Source organism: Mchenga conophoros, linkage group LG5 (assembly GCF_057382185.1).
Source record: "Mchenga conophoros isolate Kocher_MC1m ecotype Shallow Benthic linkage group LG5, M_conophoros_male_GT1.1, whole genome shotgun sequence".
In the NCBI taxonomy this organism is placed as follows: Eukaryota; Metazoa; Chordata; class Actinopteri; order Cichliformes; family Cichlidae; genus Mchenga; species Mchenga conophoros.
In genome coordinates, this window is record NC_140530.1 from 33,925,739 (window position 1) to 33,946,282 (window position 20,544).

General features: G+C 39.3%; 1 protein-coding gene across 1 annotated transcript; it reads right to left on the reverse strand.

Moving 5' to 3' along the window:
- Positions 1 to 43: 43 nt before the first annotated feature.
- On the reverse strand, positions 44 to 18,556 carry smarcd1 (SWI/SNF related BAF chromatin remodeling complex subunit D1). The gene is made up of 13 exons (XM_085275059.1): positions 18,309 to 18,556; positions 13,727 to 13,905; positions 13,443 to 13,485; positions 11,471 to 11,593; positions 9,956 to 10,078; positions 9,546 to 9,662; positions 8,853 to 8,954; positions 8,605 to 8,766; positions 8,023 to 8,120; positions 7,549 to 7,684; positions 4,946 to 5,068; positions 3,599 to 3,700; positions 44 to 1,623 (listed from the first exon to the last, which is right to left on the reverse strand). The coding sequence occupies exons 1-13, from the start codon at positions 18,489 to 18,491 to the stop codon at positions 1,570 to 1,572; spliced, it is 1,545 nt and encodes a 514-aa protein (XP_085131185.1). The 5' UTR covers positions 18,492 to 18,556; the 3' UTR covers positions 44 to 1,569.
- Positions 18,557 to 20,544: the final 1,988 nt, after the last annotated feature.

Genomic DNA, 20,544 nt, shown 5'->3' on the forward strand with positions numbered 1-20,544 from the left:
AGGGGGGGGGGGGGGGGGGAGGGAATCACAGACAAAGAAGACATTCTACATAATCCTTTATTATAACATAAGAACATACAGAAAAATAGGTTTGGTCCATGAAAAAGTCTGCAGATTCACAATTCTACAGTCCCACCCCCCAGTGTTGTTTTACACCCCAGAGGTGCCCCGATGCTTGTTTCAAATCGTGTACCTGCCCAAACCTTTATTAGTGTATTCTTGGAATTCATTATTAAAATGCACATACGCAAACATTTTCAGCCAGGACACTCATTTTAACCTCATACAGGGAAACGACCATTAAACCCACAGAAACCAGGTCTTCAGTCAATGTGTGAAGAAGCTCCGGCTCCTCAAATCTGCTCCACCACATATGTTTTATGACTTCTCTGCTCAGAATTAAAATACACTAAACTAAAAACGCAGGCGTTTTAACTCTTCCCAACTTGCAGGCGATGTGAATCTGACTGCATGTCTCCCTGCAGAGCCGTGCTCCGTAAAGCGTCACTGCTGTCTTTACTTTGTTGCGGAGAGCTAAACCACTGGGCTTGGAGAGCGAGGGCCAATTAATAATATACTGGTTTGACTATCTGAGCATAGACAAAGACTTAAGAAAAAGATCAGCCAGGATAAGTAATACAGGTTTACTTCACATCCATCTTCAGTTTTTTCTGCTCAGTATTTACAAAACTTTAATGACTAGAGGTACTCATACTAGCTACTTCAATGATAATCTGTACTAGCTAACAAGACAAGTACGGATATAATACATATTTTTAAAACAAGGATCACTGATAGTAACAAAAAGGAGGAAAAATAAACGTCAAAACAAATGGCACCTTTAACAAATAAAAACGCTTTCCAACAACAATGTATAATCTGCTGTGATTGACTGAGCTTTAAAATGTCTCAAAAGACTGCCACAAACTGTGAAAAATAACCAATGGCAACTTAAAACAAGGTGACGTATGAACAGCCAATGTGTAGCAAAAAAGCCCAATTGATTACAAACACAATCACAATCAATATTTAACTAAACGGGCAAGCATCCGGGGGCCAGGCTTGGAGTTGAAAGTGTAAATTTACTTTCCAAAAACGGGAACAAAGAGCCACGCCAGACTCGACACATTCCGGCTGATTTAAGATTATTTTTTTGTTCCAGGGACAATACATTTAAAGTTGCGAGATACAGTCTGACTTCTGCTTTTCATCTGTGTACAATCTACGTTTTTTGTGAGGACACAGTGTGTCAAAATGAAAGGAATGCTTCTAGCTAAGGCTAAGACATGAAAAAAAAATCAAACTTCAATTAAAGACACTTTTGCTCAAGAGCTCTCGGTGCGAGGAGGAGAAAAATCTGTCATTAAAAGAAAAAAGATAAAGCAGAAACCAAACTTGGGGGGAGGGGGGTGAAGATAAAGGAAAATTGACATCCTAGAAAATGCTGAGGCCATCTTTTATCTATCTCTCTCTCTATGTTTGTCAGTTTAAATGTCCCACGCACACACATTAGTTGTCTCCACCAGCAAAACATGTCTTCTCATTTCCTGCTGCATGTGACGACTTTCTTTAGGTGTTTCTGATGCCGAGCGCCTGCTCCAGCTCCTGCCGCCTCTGCTGGACCTAAAAGATGTTTTCACAGAGAGATGATTTAATCAGCAGAAGTCAGCATTAAAAAGCAGATAAAAAAAAATAACAGGGGTATGCATGGGCTCAAAGTGCATCCAATAGTGCTGGTAGATATTTAGCAAGTCACGAGTAAGATGTTCTTCATCGTAGATCAAAGTTTGCTAATAGTGACTGGAGCCAAGGGGGCTGAGGTGGGAAGTGATACTATATTAAATGTATTTAAATACTCTGGGAATATTATGAATAAGAGGAGTCATCTTACAGTCTACCATCCTGAGATAACATTAGCAGAGCAAACCTGGCTGAACTGAAAAAGCATCAAACACCGGACACACTGCTACTTTATAGATGCAGACAGATTGCCACCATCATGTCGTCAGTCTGAACTGTCTTTGACAATGAACAGAAGTCGAGCGGACTCAACTCAACTGGCTGCCAGCTGGTTGTACTCTGGTTATATCCCCATAGAGCAGGAAGGTTGCTGAGTGCAACTGTAATAAATAAATGTAGTGAAATGTGAATTTATGTTTATGAAGATGGCAACAAATATGAGATTTTCAACAATTTATCACAGTAACAGACTGAATGTAATTGCCATATCGGCCATATTCAATCACAGACTGATGGACTGAGTCTTATTGCGACATTTAAGGTAGTTTTAAGTAGGGCTGTTCGATATAACGATATATATCGGATGACGATATAAAAACGTCTATCGTTTCATTTTACGCTATCGTTTGTTTTGTGGTGTCACAAAATAAACTGTTTACGGCAATGTATTATTCATCGTTTTGATCGTCACTGTAGTGGCTATATTCATTTCTTAAGTTCTCTCTTTCTCTTATATTTTATATAACCACACTACGGACGGACAAGCGCTTGTTTTTATGCGTTGTGGTTACCAACAACGACGGTAACACCATCACGTGTCTGCTTGCTTATGTACCACATAAACCTTTCACAATAAAGCTCAAGATCCTGTTGAGACTTTTCAAAATAAACTAAATCATGTGAAAGAGCAGATTATTTACGGATGAGAAGTAAAAAAGAGCCGCCAGGTGCTAAAAAATAAACCTTAGACTCAAACGTTAGAACAGGCTGTTCCCCGCAGCACGCCGTGTAATAAATACTCACAAAGAAAACGGCGGCCTTTACAACTTATGTCTTAAAATGTATCGTTTCATGCATCGGTTAAAACACTCGACTCCAGGTACATGTGATTTATATCGTTAGCGGACGATAGAATTCTTATATCGGGTGGGATGATTTTGGGTCATATCGCACAGCCCTAGTTTTTAATGACGTTGGTAACTACTTTGCAGCAAAGAAAAAAAAGCTGTGCGATATAAATTTTCTTATTAGATAAATACAGATAGCTTAATTTTGAGGTTAGGTGATAAATCACAATATGTGTTATTGAAATACTCAGCATATCGCAAAAGAACGTTAAAATCACAATAATATTGCATTGTGAGTGAAGTATTGTGATAATATAGCGTGGGGCGTCTGGTGATTCCCACTTCTATTGGCCTGTAACAACAATTTCAGAAAAGGCTCTAGAAATAGTGAAATGTTTTCCTTTAGCTCTTATAAAAATACAATTATGTATAAACTAAGAAAGCATTTAAGACATGATTGTTGACTTCTGTGCAAACCCAGATGGATCAGCCTAAATATGTTATCTAAAAACAAATACTACTGATGTCTATAACTTGATATGAAAACATTCTGCTGTGTATCTAAATAGAAAACTCCAAAATGACATCCTATCAGTTATTTACGTGGATGACTTGTTGCACCATGGCAGATTCCACTGAGACATTTTTGAAAACAATGATAAGCCGAGTACGACATATTTAAGTAATAAAAATTAATCATCTGAAAACCACAAACTTCTCTATAAAAGCTAAATTCCTTGGTACGATCTCTTTGCTAAAATAAAACAAAGAAGAAAAGAAAACTGAGTTACCTTGGAGTAGAAGTAACGGCAGACGGCCTCCTGAGCCCACGGCTGGTAGTAAAACTCTGCTCTTCGCTCCTCTTCTGGGTTTCCTACCACATCTGTCATGGTCTGTTAACAGAAAGAGATATTATTGTATCAACCTCCATCTAAACTAGTGCACCAGCTGATAAATTAAAGGGCACAGGGTCTCCGCAAGGCCAACTGGGGATTTGCTTTGAGAGCAGCTACTGAGCTTCAGACTGAATTTGTTCAATTTTACAGTGATCCGACTGAGCAAACACTGCAGGTGGGTGACAGCTGGTCAAGCAGTTAACCGGCTCGCTCACAGAAAGATGGGGGCGAGCATGCATGCAGTCAAACGTTATTAAATGTTTCACGCTCTATTTTGACTCTGCTACACCTGATTGAGCAGCATGGGGTTTGTGTGCATGATCTGAGGTTTCGAGCAATGCACGACGTAAACTCAAGTCAAAGGATCAAATACTGTTAAACTCTAATACCTCCAAATCTGTGGATTGCCAATTTACAAATATGGCACAGAGCACTTTATGACAAAAAAAATCATGCATGTCAAGTGGCTTTCATTTAATTATCTGGTCATCTGTTATTGTCTACTTGTGTGATATTTTGACCTCAGAAGGTGTCTTTTTTTCCCACCTTCTACTTCTGTTTGTTATTCCTGCCATTTCTTTTCTGTCTACAAATAACATGCCCATAATCTGCTTAAAGCTTTGCATTTAAATAAATTTTACAGGAAGTCGGGTCACTTATTTATTTTTACATAAATCTAATCACAAAACAGCCTAAGGAAAAGAAATGGACCCCTGTTCTACAACAGGAAAAAATAAAATGAAAGAAAAGAATCTGTTGCGTTATGTACAGTGTAGGCAGAAATAAAAATAGTGAAATCTGACTGTGGTGGAACAGAATGACAAAATCTGGTAGAGGAAAGCAATGAGTCACATCTTTCTACTTGTGATGCTGTGCATCTTTCTGCTGCGTTGCATTCTTATCTTTTTTAAGGTTGTCAGTGGAGAAACTGGTGCTGCTGCTCTGTCCTCTTTCTGATCCGTAAGGGGTTTATTTCTGAACGGCTGTGTGGTAAAAAGGATTACTCAGCACTTACTCATCTGAGCGAACCTCAACTCCACATTTAAATATAAACTTTAGGCGGTTCAAAATGTTTTTCTTATTCTTACACACATCCTACACAGCCAATCACAGTGATGTGTGTTGGGAGGAGGATTTGATGACATGGTACATCTACTGATGCCTGCTGTGACTAGAGATAATAAAAAAAGCTCAATGCTACTTTAAGATCCTCTCTTAAAGTAGCAGGACAGACACACTCACCTTGAGGTCTCTGCACTGGGACTGCAGCCAGTCGTTGATAAAGCCCTGAGGATCCCTGGCAAAACTCAACATGAACTCCCTCTGGGTCTTCAGCTGGTTAATGGTCTCAATGGTTTCATGGATCTGAGAAGAATCAAGCACAAAACAGAAAGCCTGTCATGTTAAAAGACTTGATGTAGCTAACTAAATTAACAGGTGTTTAGTATTCCTCAGATCAAAACGATTACACCAGGGACATCCCTTTATAAATCTTTTATTGCACCATAAATTATACGAGCGGTTTTAAAACCTCTAATTACACTGATATATCTTTCCTATCATTTTCTCTGACACCTATGTAGGCAATAACACACACACACACACACACACACACACACACACACACACACACACACACACACACACACACAAAAACGTGTCACACACACACACACACACACACACACACACACACACACGTCACAAAACAAAGGCGGACATCCATCCATCAATCTACACATGTATATGTATACATATACATGTGCGTATTCATAAGAGTCACCAGACTTGTGTATTTGATGCTGTTAACATATACAGCACACATATACATACATATATGCTTCAATATAATGCTAAACAACTTAACTTGGAATGAATGAATCAATTAAACAGGGTTAAAAAAAAAATAACACTAATGTAGTCGACTAAACTAAAAGTAAGAAAACACTGAAAGTCCATATTAAGCACCTAAATCCTGAAATTACACTGTCTGTACAAATATAAGAGCCATTTCAAACCATATTCCTCGAAAATCAGATTGTATTGTGGTACTCTGGGCCACACAGAATATTGCACATTACACACACACACAATGACAGATTACTTTGCAGATAGTGGCTAATGCTCCTGTCAACAGGCAGAATGTGGTAATACATTTTTCCATTCGAGTGGTAATATGTTGTTTATAGAGCCTGCATACAGCCGTTCCTTTTCTAGATAAAAGAGTTGCAGATCTGTGCTGATTGGTGTGGCAGTTTTCTGTCCTCAAACCCAACATTTAAGAGGTTTACATTAATAAAATATGAATAATTTATTTAACTAACAAGTATTTCTGGTGCCAGCTAGTGAAGCCAGCTACTTTTAATCATCCAGTCACGAGCATCCCTAAAAAATATGGATATAACCTTGGCCTGTAATTAAAAGGTACTGTAGTCTCTAACCAGCAAAAGTGAACATGCACAGGGTAATCAAAGGGGAAATAGTTGCATCAGAGTGCACTCATCAACCGGCTCTCTTTTGGGGATTCAAGCCTCAGATCTCCATTATTTCTGCTATAAAAACAAGACCCCAGATGTGACCCTGGATTCCTTTTGGAATTTAAAAGAGACCAATTTGTCAGGATGGGGAGGTGAGTGACTGCAGGAGGGGGTCCTGAGAATCTCTGCCTTTAAAGTGAATCACAATTATCTCAGCTCATAGAAGACTTGCCTTACCTATGAGACCATTATTCTGTTCAATTTTTTCTTCCATGATACAAGGACCTATTTCCGCCTAAGCAGCACTCTTTCCGTGTATAAAAAACAAAAAACATAGACATTAAAATGTGTTTTATTATTCACTGGCTACAAAGCCTGGCTATGTCTTGGCATAGGGAAATATTTCGAAAAGTTTTATTTTGGAAAACCTTAACAGAGGTGCTGGGGAAAAATACGAGCCCCATCTCTGGTTTATAAGATTCTCAGGCTTTCAAAATGCACTACAAATAGTTCAACAAGGCTAAGCTACAGGCTTTTTCTAATATTAGGCCAGCAGGAACAGGATGTATAACAGCAATCCTCACCAAACCCAAAAGAAAGTAACAAAATGAAAGGCGTCTGTATCCTGTAAACAATCTCTGTTGTTAGATTGTTGAGTTGCTTTAGAACAAAGACTCCACAGAGGGACGTCTTTTTGCTGAATGGCTTTGTGCCTTATCAATGTGATTACAGCCATCCCAGTCAAGGTAACGGGCGCTAGCAGGAGGTCAAGAGGACCTGATCGACCTCAAAACGGAGTAAGAAGCCAGTAATACACAGGCAGCAATTTAAGGGAGCAAATATGTGTGAAATTGCCCTCAGCAGGTTCACAAAATTGGAGACAATCAAAATGATAGTTTCAATCAAAGATTGCTTGGCTGTCTGTCTGTCTGTCTGTCTCTGTGTGTGTGTGTGTGTGTGTGTGTGTGTGTGTGTGTGTGTGTGTGTGTGTGTGTGTGTGTATATATATATATATATATATATATATATATATATATATATATATATATATATATAAACAGCACATTCCCAGTTGTTTTAATCTTTTTAAATTTGCAAGATCTGCACATTAGAAAAACCTGCTCACTGCTTAGAAAAAAAAAAAAATCAAAGAAAAAGAAAAAAAACTTCGCACACTTCTTTTTGAGCGAGTACACTTTTTTCCCTTCACTACAGAGGGAGGTGATTTAGTAGTTAAGTGATCAAAAGGCCACACAAAACTCTAGGAAACAGGAAACACTACTCCCACTCTGAAAACACAGCCCTGTCTAAAACTACCAGTAACATCCATAAAAAGAACAGCGAGTGACTGCTGGGTAAGGTATGTACCTTGTTGTCCAGCCCTGCTATTTCCTGCTGGCTGGCTGTGGAGAGAAGGAAGGAGTTCATCTGGGTCTTCAACGTGTCGTCCACCTCCACATCAATGTCATAGCAGGCAGTCTTCTTTTGGTCATTAGGATCCACACTATCAAAACAATACAGTTTACTGTGTACAGTATGTTTTTGTTTTTTTACAGTATGTGATTAAATCACATTAGCAACAAGTGATTAAATTATTCAACAACAGCAGCAATCCAAACCTAAAAAGGGTTAAAATTCTCATAGACAGTCTCATAGCTTTTTGAGCATTTAGTGCTCGCTGCTAATTAAGACAAGAAAAATAACTAGAAGAGAAACAATAACTGAGTCAAAGCATGGATCAGTGGACAAAATTCATCAGAACACTTCAGTCCAACAAAAAAATTAGATTTTTTCCCCATTTACTGACATACTGATAATGATTTTTGTAGAATCAAAACATACCTGATCAGATGGTTGATGATGATGGGCTCTGGGGGCATGAGAAGTGCATGCAAGCGCTGTGGGATCTCAGAAAACTTCATTCGCTGAGTCTCAAAGATCTGCAAAATGAAAGTATGAAATAAAGAATGTTTAGATAAACATGACTTCACTACTCTGCAGCATCCAGCAGAATACACTGGTTTGTTCACGTTAAGAATATGCCTGACAACCACATTTAAATTGCGTTAGAGCTTGATAATGCTTATTATGCACCCTGAAATTCTATCAGTTCAGTAGGAATAAATCATTAACCTTATAAAATCCTATGTTTATGTTGGTAGAGCAGAAAAAGCACCAAGAGACTGGACAGTGACCCAGATGGAGAGAATGTCTCCATAAAAGGATAGATAGAGAGAGGGGAAGGCGAGCTGTTCAACATCCACAGCAGGATCCAGAAAAACTGTGACACCGGTTGCTCTTTCCAGCTACCAGCTAATGTTCATCACATTTAAGAAATGGAGTGGGCCGCCTTTTGGTGAAACTCAAGTAACAAAATGTACCACTTCGACATGTCCGATGTGTGAAAAAAGCAACTGCGCTCACCTGCTGCAAGTATTTGTCACAGTTGATGAACTCCCGCTCATGTGGGTCCTGGAGTTTGTGGGTCTTCACGTACTGCCACAGGGCCTGAATGATGACGGGTCTGGTCTGGGTGTGGATACCCAACATACGGGCCAGTCGGGGGTCCAGCTTGAACTGAGGGGGCTGTGCGGCACACAGAAAGACGAAAAGGTGAGTGAATTCATGAAGAAATGTTTCAAGATCACTCGCTGAGAACAGAGTCTGTTTACCTGGTAATCAAGCATGAGAAGGACGGTGCAACGAACACCCACATCACCTGGCCTCTTCACCTGGAAACCATCGGTCTCCTGGGTTGTCGCAGTCCTATGCCACTGAAGTGATACAAGCAGCATTTAAGGAACAAGTAATTAGTTAAGTCTCCAAGTTAATATTATTCATTAATATCAGTTGATCTTATTTAAACGCACAGTATTATTCACAACTTCTGATGTTGGAGAAGCAAAACAAGAAAAATAACAAAGGATGCAGTGTCATGAAGTATTGTGAGATCACAGAAGTGGTCTACTTTAAGCGACTTATGCATAAACTATGGTCATGTCCAAGGAAATATATTATTGTGTTGTTTACATTACATTTAGTCACATATATTCACCCTAAATCAGTTCTAATTAAGTAGCTACCATTATCTACCATCAACCTAACTTCACTTCGGAGCAGTTAGTACACTTATACTCGTTGAAACTAAGAATATATTTATAATTCAGTCATTGGTTAGCTCTGTCATGTGTTTGTAACACTCAGTTTAACAGTGTGCTGATACCAGTATTTTAAAACTTATCAGTACAAAAATCTTCCATATTATACTTTAAATTACTCTAAGAACTATAAAAAGATATTCAACAAAAACATGATTAGAAAAGTAATGAACATTGATACTTTCAGATGTGATAAAACCATCTTACTTCCACAAGGTGATTATCTGGACCATATAGATCTTTGTCCAGCTCGATCACCAAGGACTTGAAGAATGAGGAGAACTTTCTTTTCTGTTTCGTGGCTTCATACTTTGACACGGCTGTCTGCAAACAAAATTAAATACCACGTTAAGTAAGCTGCCTGTGATATTAGGCTGAAATATTTTTAATGAAAAATTAAAGATAAAGAAATAACACTGAAGCTGTTTAACAGTCTTAGGTCCGTGTAACCGAACAAGACCATCATAATCTTAATAGTTTGATGGTAATTTTTTGACCCTACTGTGGAAAATAAAAACTACTTTTTACTTTATCCCAATACAGCAAACCAGCTAAGCCATACCTAACTGGGCAGCCACAAATAATTACTATAAACTGAACAAATTTGATAAGCTTACATCTTCCAGCAGACGCCCCTCGACACGTAGCTCCCATGATGCAACTGTGCCCTCTCCATCCTCAGCATCAGGCTTTGCTGGGTTGAAGGTGTTGGAGATAAAAATCCTTAGCTTTCTCTTTTGCTGAAAACAATAATAGAAAAGAAACTTTAAATTTGTGTCTCATCAGTTAATCAACACTGACTTTATAGCTACACTGAGTCTGGACCCATTATAGCCATTTTCTGGACTGCATTATTTTCTCCCTTCATACAAGTAAAATATGTATTTATATATAGAGATCTCTATAAATTGTCTATAAAAATATAATATAGTATAAAAACATATAAATATCTATAAATTATCGCTATAAATACTTCAGAGTACACACTGACATTAAACTGGACTCTGTTTAAAAGCACCACTGCTCCGTAGAGGAAGGACGAGGGCAGTCCCTTCTCTGAGGCGGCTGAGGTCTTTTAACATCTGTTGGACAATGCTCAGGATTTTCTACAAGTCTGTTGTGGCCAGTGTCATCCCCTATGCTGCTGCATGCTGGCACAGCAGGTTGAGGGTCACAGATGCCAACAGACTGAATAAAAGGAAAACTTGGGATGTAGCTGGACTCTCTAAAGGTTGTGTCGGAAAGGCGGATGTTGTCCAAGATAAGAACAACGCTGGACAATTTCTCCCACCCACTCCATGACGTGCTCACCTTGCTCCATCTAAAGCACAGTATACGCTGCAATAGTTGCACACCCTTAATATCACATCCTCTACAGAGCAAATTAAAGTTAATATGATAAGAAGGGCACTGCAATGTCAACCATATATATTTAATTTTGGGTAATGTGCTAGGATATTTATGATTAGAGCTATTTTGTTATATTTTGTAACTTTGTAATATTTTGAATGATTTAATTTACTTTACTTAGTTACTGTTTTTACTGTCTTGGAGCAACTGTGACCACATAATTTCCTCTGAAATTAATAAAGTATTCTGATTCTGATAGAGGTCCTTTGTAGAGCCCTTTTATGTCCTCTTCCTTTAAAGACACTGATTTAGAGGTGGCTTTCTTCAGATTAGCTGCTCCTCAAACGGTAGATTTTGGTGTGTGTGTGTCATATGCTCACATGTGAGGAACATAACAGGGATTATCAGAAGGATTAACAGTAGAGAAAACGTTGAAGCCAAGTATTTAGAGCAGACTGAAACCTTAGCCAAATCAAACATTAGCTCCATCTGCCTCGTCGGCCACTTGTGGATAAGGTTTGCTTTAATTTACACAAAATATGTGTGTTAACATCACAATATTCAGAAATCTTTTCATCAAGTGCTACAACAGTCAATAAAACCATTAGGCAGCGTCATCATCTGAACAAAAACAGTGTGGTGCAGAAGATCAAGGGAAAGTAAGCAGCAATCTGTAAAATGTAGACATTTGTTCTGACTAACTCTTCACTGACTGACATCACTCTTAAATGACCAGTTAAAGGTAACATGGAACACCTGTGATGAGCTTGACTGAAATATACCTTAATTGGCCTCTTGAGGGCCTCCTGAATGTCCAGCCTCTTGCGCATGATGGTCTGGTCCAGCTTCCTCTCAAAAGCCAGCAGATCCATGTAAGCCTGAGACTCTGGGACCAGTTCCCTGATCTAGGAGACAAAGGATACTAGTGACTACAGGTGTCTTTAGAATAATCTTTAATAATCACTTATTATTGGCCAGGACTGAGATCACAATTATTGAGTATTAGAACTCAAAATCATTTAAATAGACAGTGGATTCATTAAACTTGTAAAAAGAAAACTTTTTATTCAGGCAGATATCCTTGAACTTTAATGATAGTAAAAGAAAAGAAAAAATAGTGAGTGACAATATGTGCTGAAATCAAAAACAAGAATTTGTTTTAACCCTTGGAAGCATCAATCGTAATTGAAATTAAAATCTGTAACCTGTACTTCTTTTTCCATCTGTCAGTCTAAGAAAACCCAGTTTCTCAGTTGTTCATACTCTCCCTGATTCCAGTCTGAATGTGTACGTGTCCACAGGGTCTGTGAGCCACGGGTGACCACATATCTGCTGCCTGCTCTGCTAGCTTTACATGCTGGGTCTATTTCTGCTGAAAATGAATCTCAAGCTTGACAGATCAAGAGAAGGAGAGAGAAATCTCTCTTCAGAAAAACCAAGATATTGCAGCAGACATTTTACTATCACACCACTAACTACATTTAAATAAAGTGCAAGAATAGATCAAATACAACAGCCAGCCTTACTTCCATATGGTGTTCTCTTATGAATGCTACTCTGTTCAGCTGTAAAATATATATGAATAAATGAAAAGGATATCACAAGACTGCAACTTTAAATTATAATATCCTATGAGAAAACAATGTTGATGTGCGATTTAATATAAGATTAAAAGGATATAATAGAACTCTTTTCTTGACAAATTTATGATTGACATCCACACACCGGAGAACACCATGAGTGCCTAAAATTGGGGTTCAACGTAACTAATGACCTGATGGCCCAAGGCTCCAAAAAGAGTGTCTCAGGCAAGCTGACTTGCCAGCTCTTGGCCCATTTGAGTCAGCGACATGTCATCAATCATAGTTATGAGTTCACCTCAAAAGCAAACTGGCTGAAGTGAATCTTCACTAACAACTACTTTTCCCCCTGCAGTCAGTATATTCACATTAGTGGGATCATATGAGGTCAGTACTATAAATCAGTTATTCTTAGCAACTCTGAAAACCAGCAGAAATGCGAGGGCTTGACGGTGAGCGTTTCACTTGGATTTGTGACTTAAAACAGAAATGTGCTGATTATTAAATGTATCACATGATTCAGGACAAATGGTAAATGGAATGGCTCTTATACAGTGCTTTTCTACTCTGAGTACTCATAGCACTTCATACAACTTGCCTCATTCATATTTTCTATGCTTTTTCTACCTAAGTGCTTTCACACACATTCATCGATGAGCAACTTGAGGTTACAATCTTGCCCCAGGACATTTGACATGCAGAGATCGAACCACCAACCTTCCGATTAGTAGCTGACCTAGTCTACCTCCTGAACTACAACCTCCATTTTCATGATACAAGATAAGTAGATCATTTCTTTATCACAGCTGAAGTTTATGTCCACCCTGCAGCCTATTTTCACATTTCACACACAGGGAGATGAAAGACAGGGAGATCAGGTGGAGTGAGAGAAGAAATACTTCTAGAGTTAATAGCGATTTTGTTCATTACTGTCATCACAAAACCTTTGGAGGTCCCCATTTTGCATTGTACAGTGCTAAAATCTTTAGTAAATTGCCCAAGCACTTATAGTTAGCACTCTCTAAATCCCAGCATTTTAACCAGGGCACTTTAAAGACCAACTGTCCTTTGTTTGGAGCCACTTAAATTAAAGTTCACATGGACTGCCAGATGTAGCATAATCAAAGCTGGAATTAATGGATTGTTCATGCACTGTGGTTTGATTAATACTCACCCTCTGAGGTAGAATTTTATCAGCCATCTTCTTCTTCTTTGTGCTGTGAAAATAAATCATCGAAACAATAGGCGTTTGAGTGCAAGTCAGAGCAGTTTTGTGTGTCTTTACAAAAAGACAAGGAAGTCAGTCAAATTCTTCAGTCTGTGGGACACATTTTCCAGGTACCATGTTCATATACACTTGCACACATACAAAGACACAAAATAATAGTCCCCTAAAGAGAGGGCTGCAATAATTGTGATAAAAAAAGCATGCTGAGTAGGCAGCGAGTGGGGACTTACTGCTGGTTGCGGTTCTGTTGTTGCTGAACCTGCTGAATCTGTTGAGGAGCCGGCCTCTTACGAGACGGATCCATCACACCTGGCATGCCAGGACGGGACACGGGGCTGTTGCCGTATCCCGGAGGGCCCATAGCTGGTCCCTGAGGGGTCATGCGACTGGAAGGAGGCATGCCTGGTCTCTGCATAGAAAATAAGGCCATGATCACACAAAAAGGCCGTTGAAATTTGTAATTCTTTACATGTAGAACGTGTAGAAAAGATACATTTTGCAGATTTTAAACAAGACACCTTAGCCTTTATTTTAAGGTGTGTTAAGAAATAAATCTGTGGACCAACATGTCTTACAAGTTTTCTATGAATTGTCACAACAAGTATTTGAGATAAAATTCCATTTTTCTTATGCTCAAGTGATCAGTTTCTGCAGCTACTATACTGGGAACTGATTGGTAATTCCTAATTTTGCCTTTTTGCCTCTCTCTCCTTATCTTTTCTTTCTTATTTCCGTTATTTTTACACTAATGTATATGTGTATCTATATATATGTGTGTGTGTGTATCTATCCGCACGCACGCACGCACGCACACACACACACACACTTACTTTAATCCCCAAGCGTAAATTCTGGGAGGTGGTTTGTGTAATAATGTATTTGACTTCAGACTGTGTTGGTATGAGGAAAGAACACAACTTGAAATAAACAATAAAAAAAAAAAAATCTTTTACTGCAGCCATCAAATGTGTATAAATTGTTCCTGAATAACTTACAAACAGCAATCCTCTCAAAGGTCCCCGATCGACACATAAATGCTCACAACAATCCAACACTTTCCTACCGACCTTGTGGTCCAACATGGCAAATTGTGCTTCAAGTGGCAATTTAACCCCATGACTATCTGTGACTATGTAGCCCTGGCCCCACCCATGCACACAAAAATTGAATGTTTGCAGCTACAGTGGCAGAGACGCAGTTCACGGGTGTAGCAATAAAACAACTCTGAGCCTTGCTTATTAAAAAAAGAGGGAAAAAAGGGGGGAAAAAAATCTGTTTCAGGTGAAAATAACATCTGAGCTGTTGTGTAGCTAATTCTCAAAAGTGAAAAGTGCACAAATTAGGATCAATGTTTGTGAAGACTTGAAGACAAAAGCACATCAAAGTTTTCTACCGTTCCATTTCAGTCCTTATTGATCCGAGAATACATTTGTAGTGTTTAAAATAAAATGCAAAACTGACACAGTGGGAAAACGTCAATGTAAATTTGCAAACAAAACATTTGCAGCACATCTGCTGATGTAAATATATTCTAGAAAATTACAAATCCCACAACACACAAAAAACTCAACACTACCACTCTGAGACACAGCCCACATACTTTTATATCTGATGCTTCATATTAGCAGTATCAGCAAATTTATGCATGCCTTTCATTAAAGTAAATAGACAAAAATCACCACAGTCAACTCACCAAACCATGTGCTAAGAACTCAAACAGGCGACTTCTTGTATTTGACTGCATGAATGCAGGCGAGAGCAGCAGATAAGTGACAAATCACTGATAGCAGCTTTTCCTCCAGCAGTCAGTCCAACAAATGTGACAGATGAAGGCAAAACACACTCTCTCTTCATCGCATGGTGAACAGTGAAAGAGAGGAAGAGTGAAGGACATTGACTTCTCAACAATACAGGCCAGATGAATGGGCTCTGCCTTTTCCACAGTGTGGTGTAGGCAGATTGGGGAAACATGCCGATCATTTAGTACTTTTTACACTATACATCAGCGCAACCTTGGCTTGCCTGAGAACAAGTGGAAATCTGCAGTATTCAGAGTATGAAGTCTCTTTTGACTATGGTGTGAAAGGCTGCCAAGGACGTTGGAAGGGAAAAAAATATGTGACAACCATTTACTGAGCTGTCTTTCTGGTTGGTAGTAGCTAAGAAGCAAACACTTCAGCTGTGGATCAGTGATAAATGACTCATCTTTATGTCTTGATTTTAATACAATTCTCTTATCTTAAGACACAACATATTAGCTGGAGATGACTCAATCCAATGCAATATCGGGGGAATAAACCCAGGACTACAGATCAGGATATGAAAATTTATACTCTGATACTAAATATGAATGCAAGAGCATACATGGGATAATAAGACCAAGAAACCAAAGAGTTCTGATCAAATATCATAGTAACGGAGCATGCACGCAGTATATTGCTGGAGCACACAATCAGCTTTAATGTCCATTCATTTGAAAACATTTAGGATCGGAAGTCCTGATTACTGAAAATGTTTGCTTCTTGGTCATTTTCTTGAGACCCCACTGTGCAGAACGACGTGTTGCAGGATGTGAAAGCAAATGAAAGATTTCCGTTTCTTCAGCCAAAGGGAGCTCACCTTTAAATCTCAGTAGTCACTCATGGACCTTGATTCTGTTACATAAGAACTAGAAGGAGAATTTGGCAGCATCTTCTGCCTTGCAGTTAAACTTCTGAAATGATCAGTATCTCCATATTAATATAGTGTGGGATTTCAAGATAGAAAATGAGCTGCTGTCATTTTAACTGCTTAAACATTTTTTCTTTCATTTTCTGTGCATCTGTGAGCTGTGCATCTCTATATGTATTAAAGGGAGGTTTTTAAAAATTATATTCCAGGGATTTCCACCCTCGACATACAGAAATATTCGGCAACCTAATCAACATCACCGTCTGGAGTTGAAACAGGTTGGTCTTTATCAAACTATTTTGTGGTTCAGAGTCAGGCAACTGTGAAGGTGCACTTTGCATTCACCTTCACAGTTCCCCATATTCATTCTTCTCCCATTACAGTCAGAGTCGGTCATATTAGCCTCAAAACTATTTTACAATATTTTAGGGAAAATTGCAATTATATTTACAACAATACAGGGGGAAAAAACAACGTTGTATTGGTGACTGTAGCTTGCAAGCAGCAACATTTAATAGTGCGAACAAAGTGAAGGACGTTTTCCAAGCTGCCGTCACTGATACCGCTGACTGACATAAGACAGGCTGGTAAATAAATTACAGTATTACCAAGGCAACCAGAGCCTGAAACATCCACTTTAGACCAAACGCAAGCAACACAGCAAATGTGGATGGGATTCTGGAAATGTTTAATCTGACAGGAAGTACACTAAAAATTGTGTTTTTTTTTCTTCTCCCCGAGACCAAAACATCAAGTTTCCTAACTAATAGAATCAAATGAGTATGAGGACCCACCTATGCAAAAGTGATATAAATCAAAATATTATCACAATATCTTGAAATACACAAATCTTAAAGCAAACAAACAAGATAACTAGTGGCTGAGAGTGAATGCACCACGGTTTTATTGTGTATTCATTGTGACAATTTGTAGAAACTGCCTCCTTTGGACATCTGTTTAATGCTATCTATTTTACTGCATAATTACTCTGAGTATCTCTGCAATTTAGGGGATCATAGACTACTGTTAAATCATGTTTAATATGTGTGTATCACCAGCAGGTCCGTAAGTACATTTTCGACTATTTCGACAAGTGTTTGCGAGGCAACTTTCCCCTTTCTGAGACAGACAAACAACAAACCAGTTACTGTACATCCAGTTTGTTGATGCTATACTGGCAAATAAGATTACATTTACCAGTGCTGCTGGTGGACAATGTTAATGTGTTTTCAAATCAATTCTGCACTGTGTAAATGTTAATAGATAGTGTCAATTATTATATTTCAAATGTGAGAAACGACTGCAGATTAATCTTGTAATTATTATTATTATTAATTGTGACCAATCGACTAACCGCTGTAATCTGATTTGAAAATCAGAAAATATCAGCTTATAAGACTCAAAATTAACAACTAAACATCCTTCCAGCAGTTTAGATGTGTAGTGAGTTCATGCTGAGATCCCAGCGTTTCTTGGTACTTGGTGTACTTTGCGGCAGACCAGTGGGCTCACTAAACAGACTTTACAAGTTGTAAACACCAACTTCGACGAGACAAACTGCACCAGCTAAACACAGAGTGAAGTCTGCTACTGACTGGCACCTCTCCTTAATCATCGTTTCTGTATGTTGTAAATTTACATTGACACAAACTAATATTGATGCAGCCGATTCATTCAAAACTAGGCTCGACTTATAACAACTTCTGAGTTCAAACCGAGCCTGAACTTCACAAACTACAACTCCTAAAACTTAAGGGATGGTTTAATTGTTAGGTTTATCAACTACACGGTGCACATTTTGGGTCTTTTTGATAAGAAAACTGGTCGAAATACAGTTAACAGTTAGCAGGGTTAGCAGGCTAAGCTAACTGGATGCTGCGATTAGCTAGCTAACCTTAATGTTAGCGGGCGGGAGGGTTAGCAAATTCAAACAACAAACAAACTCTGATGGTCATCCTGAGCGACTGGTGAAATATTTCAAGTACATCACCAATTTTGAACCGGGCTGCTAGCTAGTATGAGCTGTGGCCTACGCTGGTGAAGGGGGTTAATGCTAGCCACTAGGGACAAAGCAAGCGGAGCGAGGCTTTGTTCTAGCGGACTCGCTAACGCGTCAGCAGCAAAGATAGAGCGATATCTTACCGGGTACCCAGGCCCGGGCATCGGTGAGCGGTACATGTGGTTCTGCGCGGCAGCTGATGGTCCCATTCTTCCAGAAGGTGTTCCTGGTCCCATGCCTGGTCCTGCACCCGGTACCGGTGGTCCAGGTCCCATTGCTCCACCACCACCCGTCGGTGCCGACTGAAACCCCCCTCTGGCCGCCATCTCCTCTCTGAATGTCGCCGCCGGTGTAGGCGCGGAGCTACCGCGAGAGCGAGAACGAGTGTTGGGATGGACGTCACAGGTTCAAGACGCCCCCCTCTGTTTGTTGGTGCTACTGCAGCAAAATTAGGGCTGGTGACGATGATGGCGGAATAGGTCCTCGTTAAACGTTCCAAAAGTGCAGTGAATATACTCCATTACAGGAAAAAGTTCTTTAAAAAATACAAGTTATGTAAAAGTTTCTAACTATAAACATAAACATGTGCTTAAGATATTAAGAGTACTCACTTCAGTTGTGCTATTACGCAAAATATAGTTTTTTTTATGTTACATCTGTTAGAGTATAATTACTTAAAAAGCAGGATACGATTGACCAGGATATTAATGTTGTAGATGGATAGGTTTTTTTTGCTACAACATGCTACAATTAATTGATATTTTAGTTAGGTAATGTGGTAATTCATTTTTAATTAATAAATTTAAAATCATCCACAAAGCCATGGGCAGTGCACAAAAGAGGTGAAGATGAGAGTGTAGCCAGGGTGGAGTGTGTGGAGACAAGTATCAGAGTGATTCGTGACAGAAGGATAGCAGCATGAGCCAATGGGAAAGCTTTTAAAATGGTATTGAGATTTGCTCTGATGTATGGTCTGGAGACTGTTGCAGTCACCGGGGTGGGCAAGTTTTTTAGAAATAAGGATTTAGGGTGGCTGTAGCTCAGGTAGCAGAGCAGGTCAGCCACTAATCAGAAGGTCGCTGGTTCGATCCCAGGTTGCCTCCTGGCTGCATGCCAAATATCCTTGGGCTGGTGGCGCCAGTGTCCAGCAGCCTCGCCTCTGTCAGTGCGCCCCAGGGCAGCTGTGGCTACAACGTAGCTTGCCATTGCCTGTGTGTGTGTGAATGGGTGGATGACTGAATGTAGTGTAAAGCGCTTTGGGGTCCTTAGGGACTGAGTAAAGCGCTATACAAATGCAGGCCATTTACCATTTTAGGAGAGACAGCTCAGGTTGAGACAAAGTTAGAGAGCCAAAGCTGTCATATGCAGTGGAAGGATAGTGGATAAATTGGACAAATAATGTTAAAGAAGGTGCTGCCAGGCACCTGTTCATCAAGGCCTTGGACTGTCTATGTGCACTCTGCCTGTTTTTTTGACCTCAGCAAGTTAATCTAGATTTTTGACTGACCTCTTTGTGTTTATCTTGTTAGCCTTCCTTGTGTTTTGCTTTGGTACTGACCGTACTAAGCTGCAAGTTTGTTTTACAGTCATGTAAAAGTGAAAGTTTTTACAGGTCTAAATACAGACATTAAAAACTAAATGCATCCTGTGACTCGATAGCTTTTAGATCTTTTTGCAGCAATAACTTAACAACATATTGTTGTGGAGAAAACTTGTCTTTAGAATTCTGCTTAAGTTCATTTAGACTTGCAGGCATTCTTTATGCACAGTTCCCACCACAGCATTTCAGTTGGATGTCTAAACTTCGACTAGCCTATTGCAGCAACTTGAGTCTTTTCTTTTTCAGCCATTGTAGATTTGTTGGTGATCCAGTATCATTGTCCTTTTGGACAATGATTTCAACCAAACTTCAGCTGTTGAACAGATGACCTCACATCTGGCTCTAAAACACTTTGGTTCATGGTCGACTCAGTAACTCCAAGGCCCGTAAGTTTGTGCTTTGACGGTTGATGTGAGGTGTGTGAGCTGATACCCTGTGTTTGGTTTTTGCCAACGCAGTGTTGTGTATTATGGCCAGACAGCTCCACTTTGAACTTGTATGTCTAAAGGACATTGCTCCAGAAGTCATAATGCTTGCTCAGCCGCAAGTTTGCAATCCTAAGCCATGCTGCTATGTTTTTAGAGAGAAGAAGCGACTGTCTCCTTCCAGTCCTTCCAACCAAAATATAATTTTTCAGTCTTTATCTAGTTACACTGCCATGAAGTAGGAAATATCTGTTGAGTTTAATAAGTATCTCATGTTTTTGTGTTTTTTGAAATTTTCTAAGCACTGCACAATGTGATCTTTGGGTGACTTTGCTGGGATGTCCAATCCTGCGA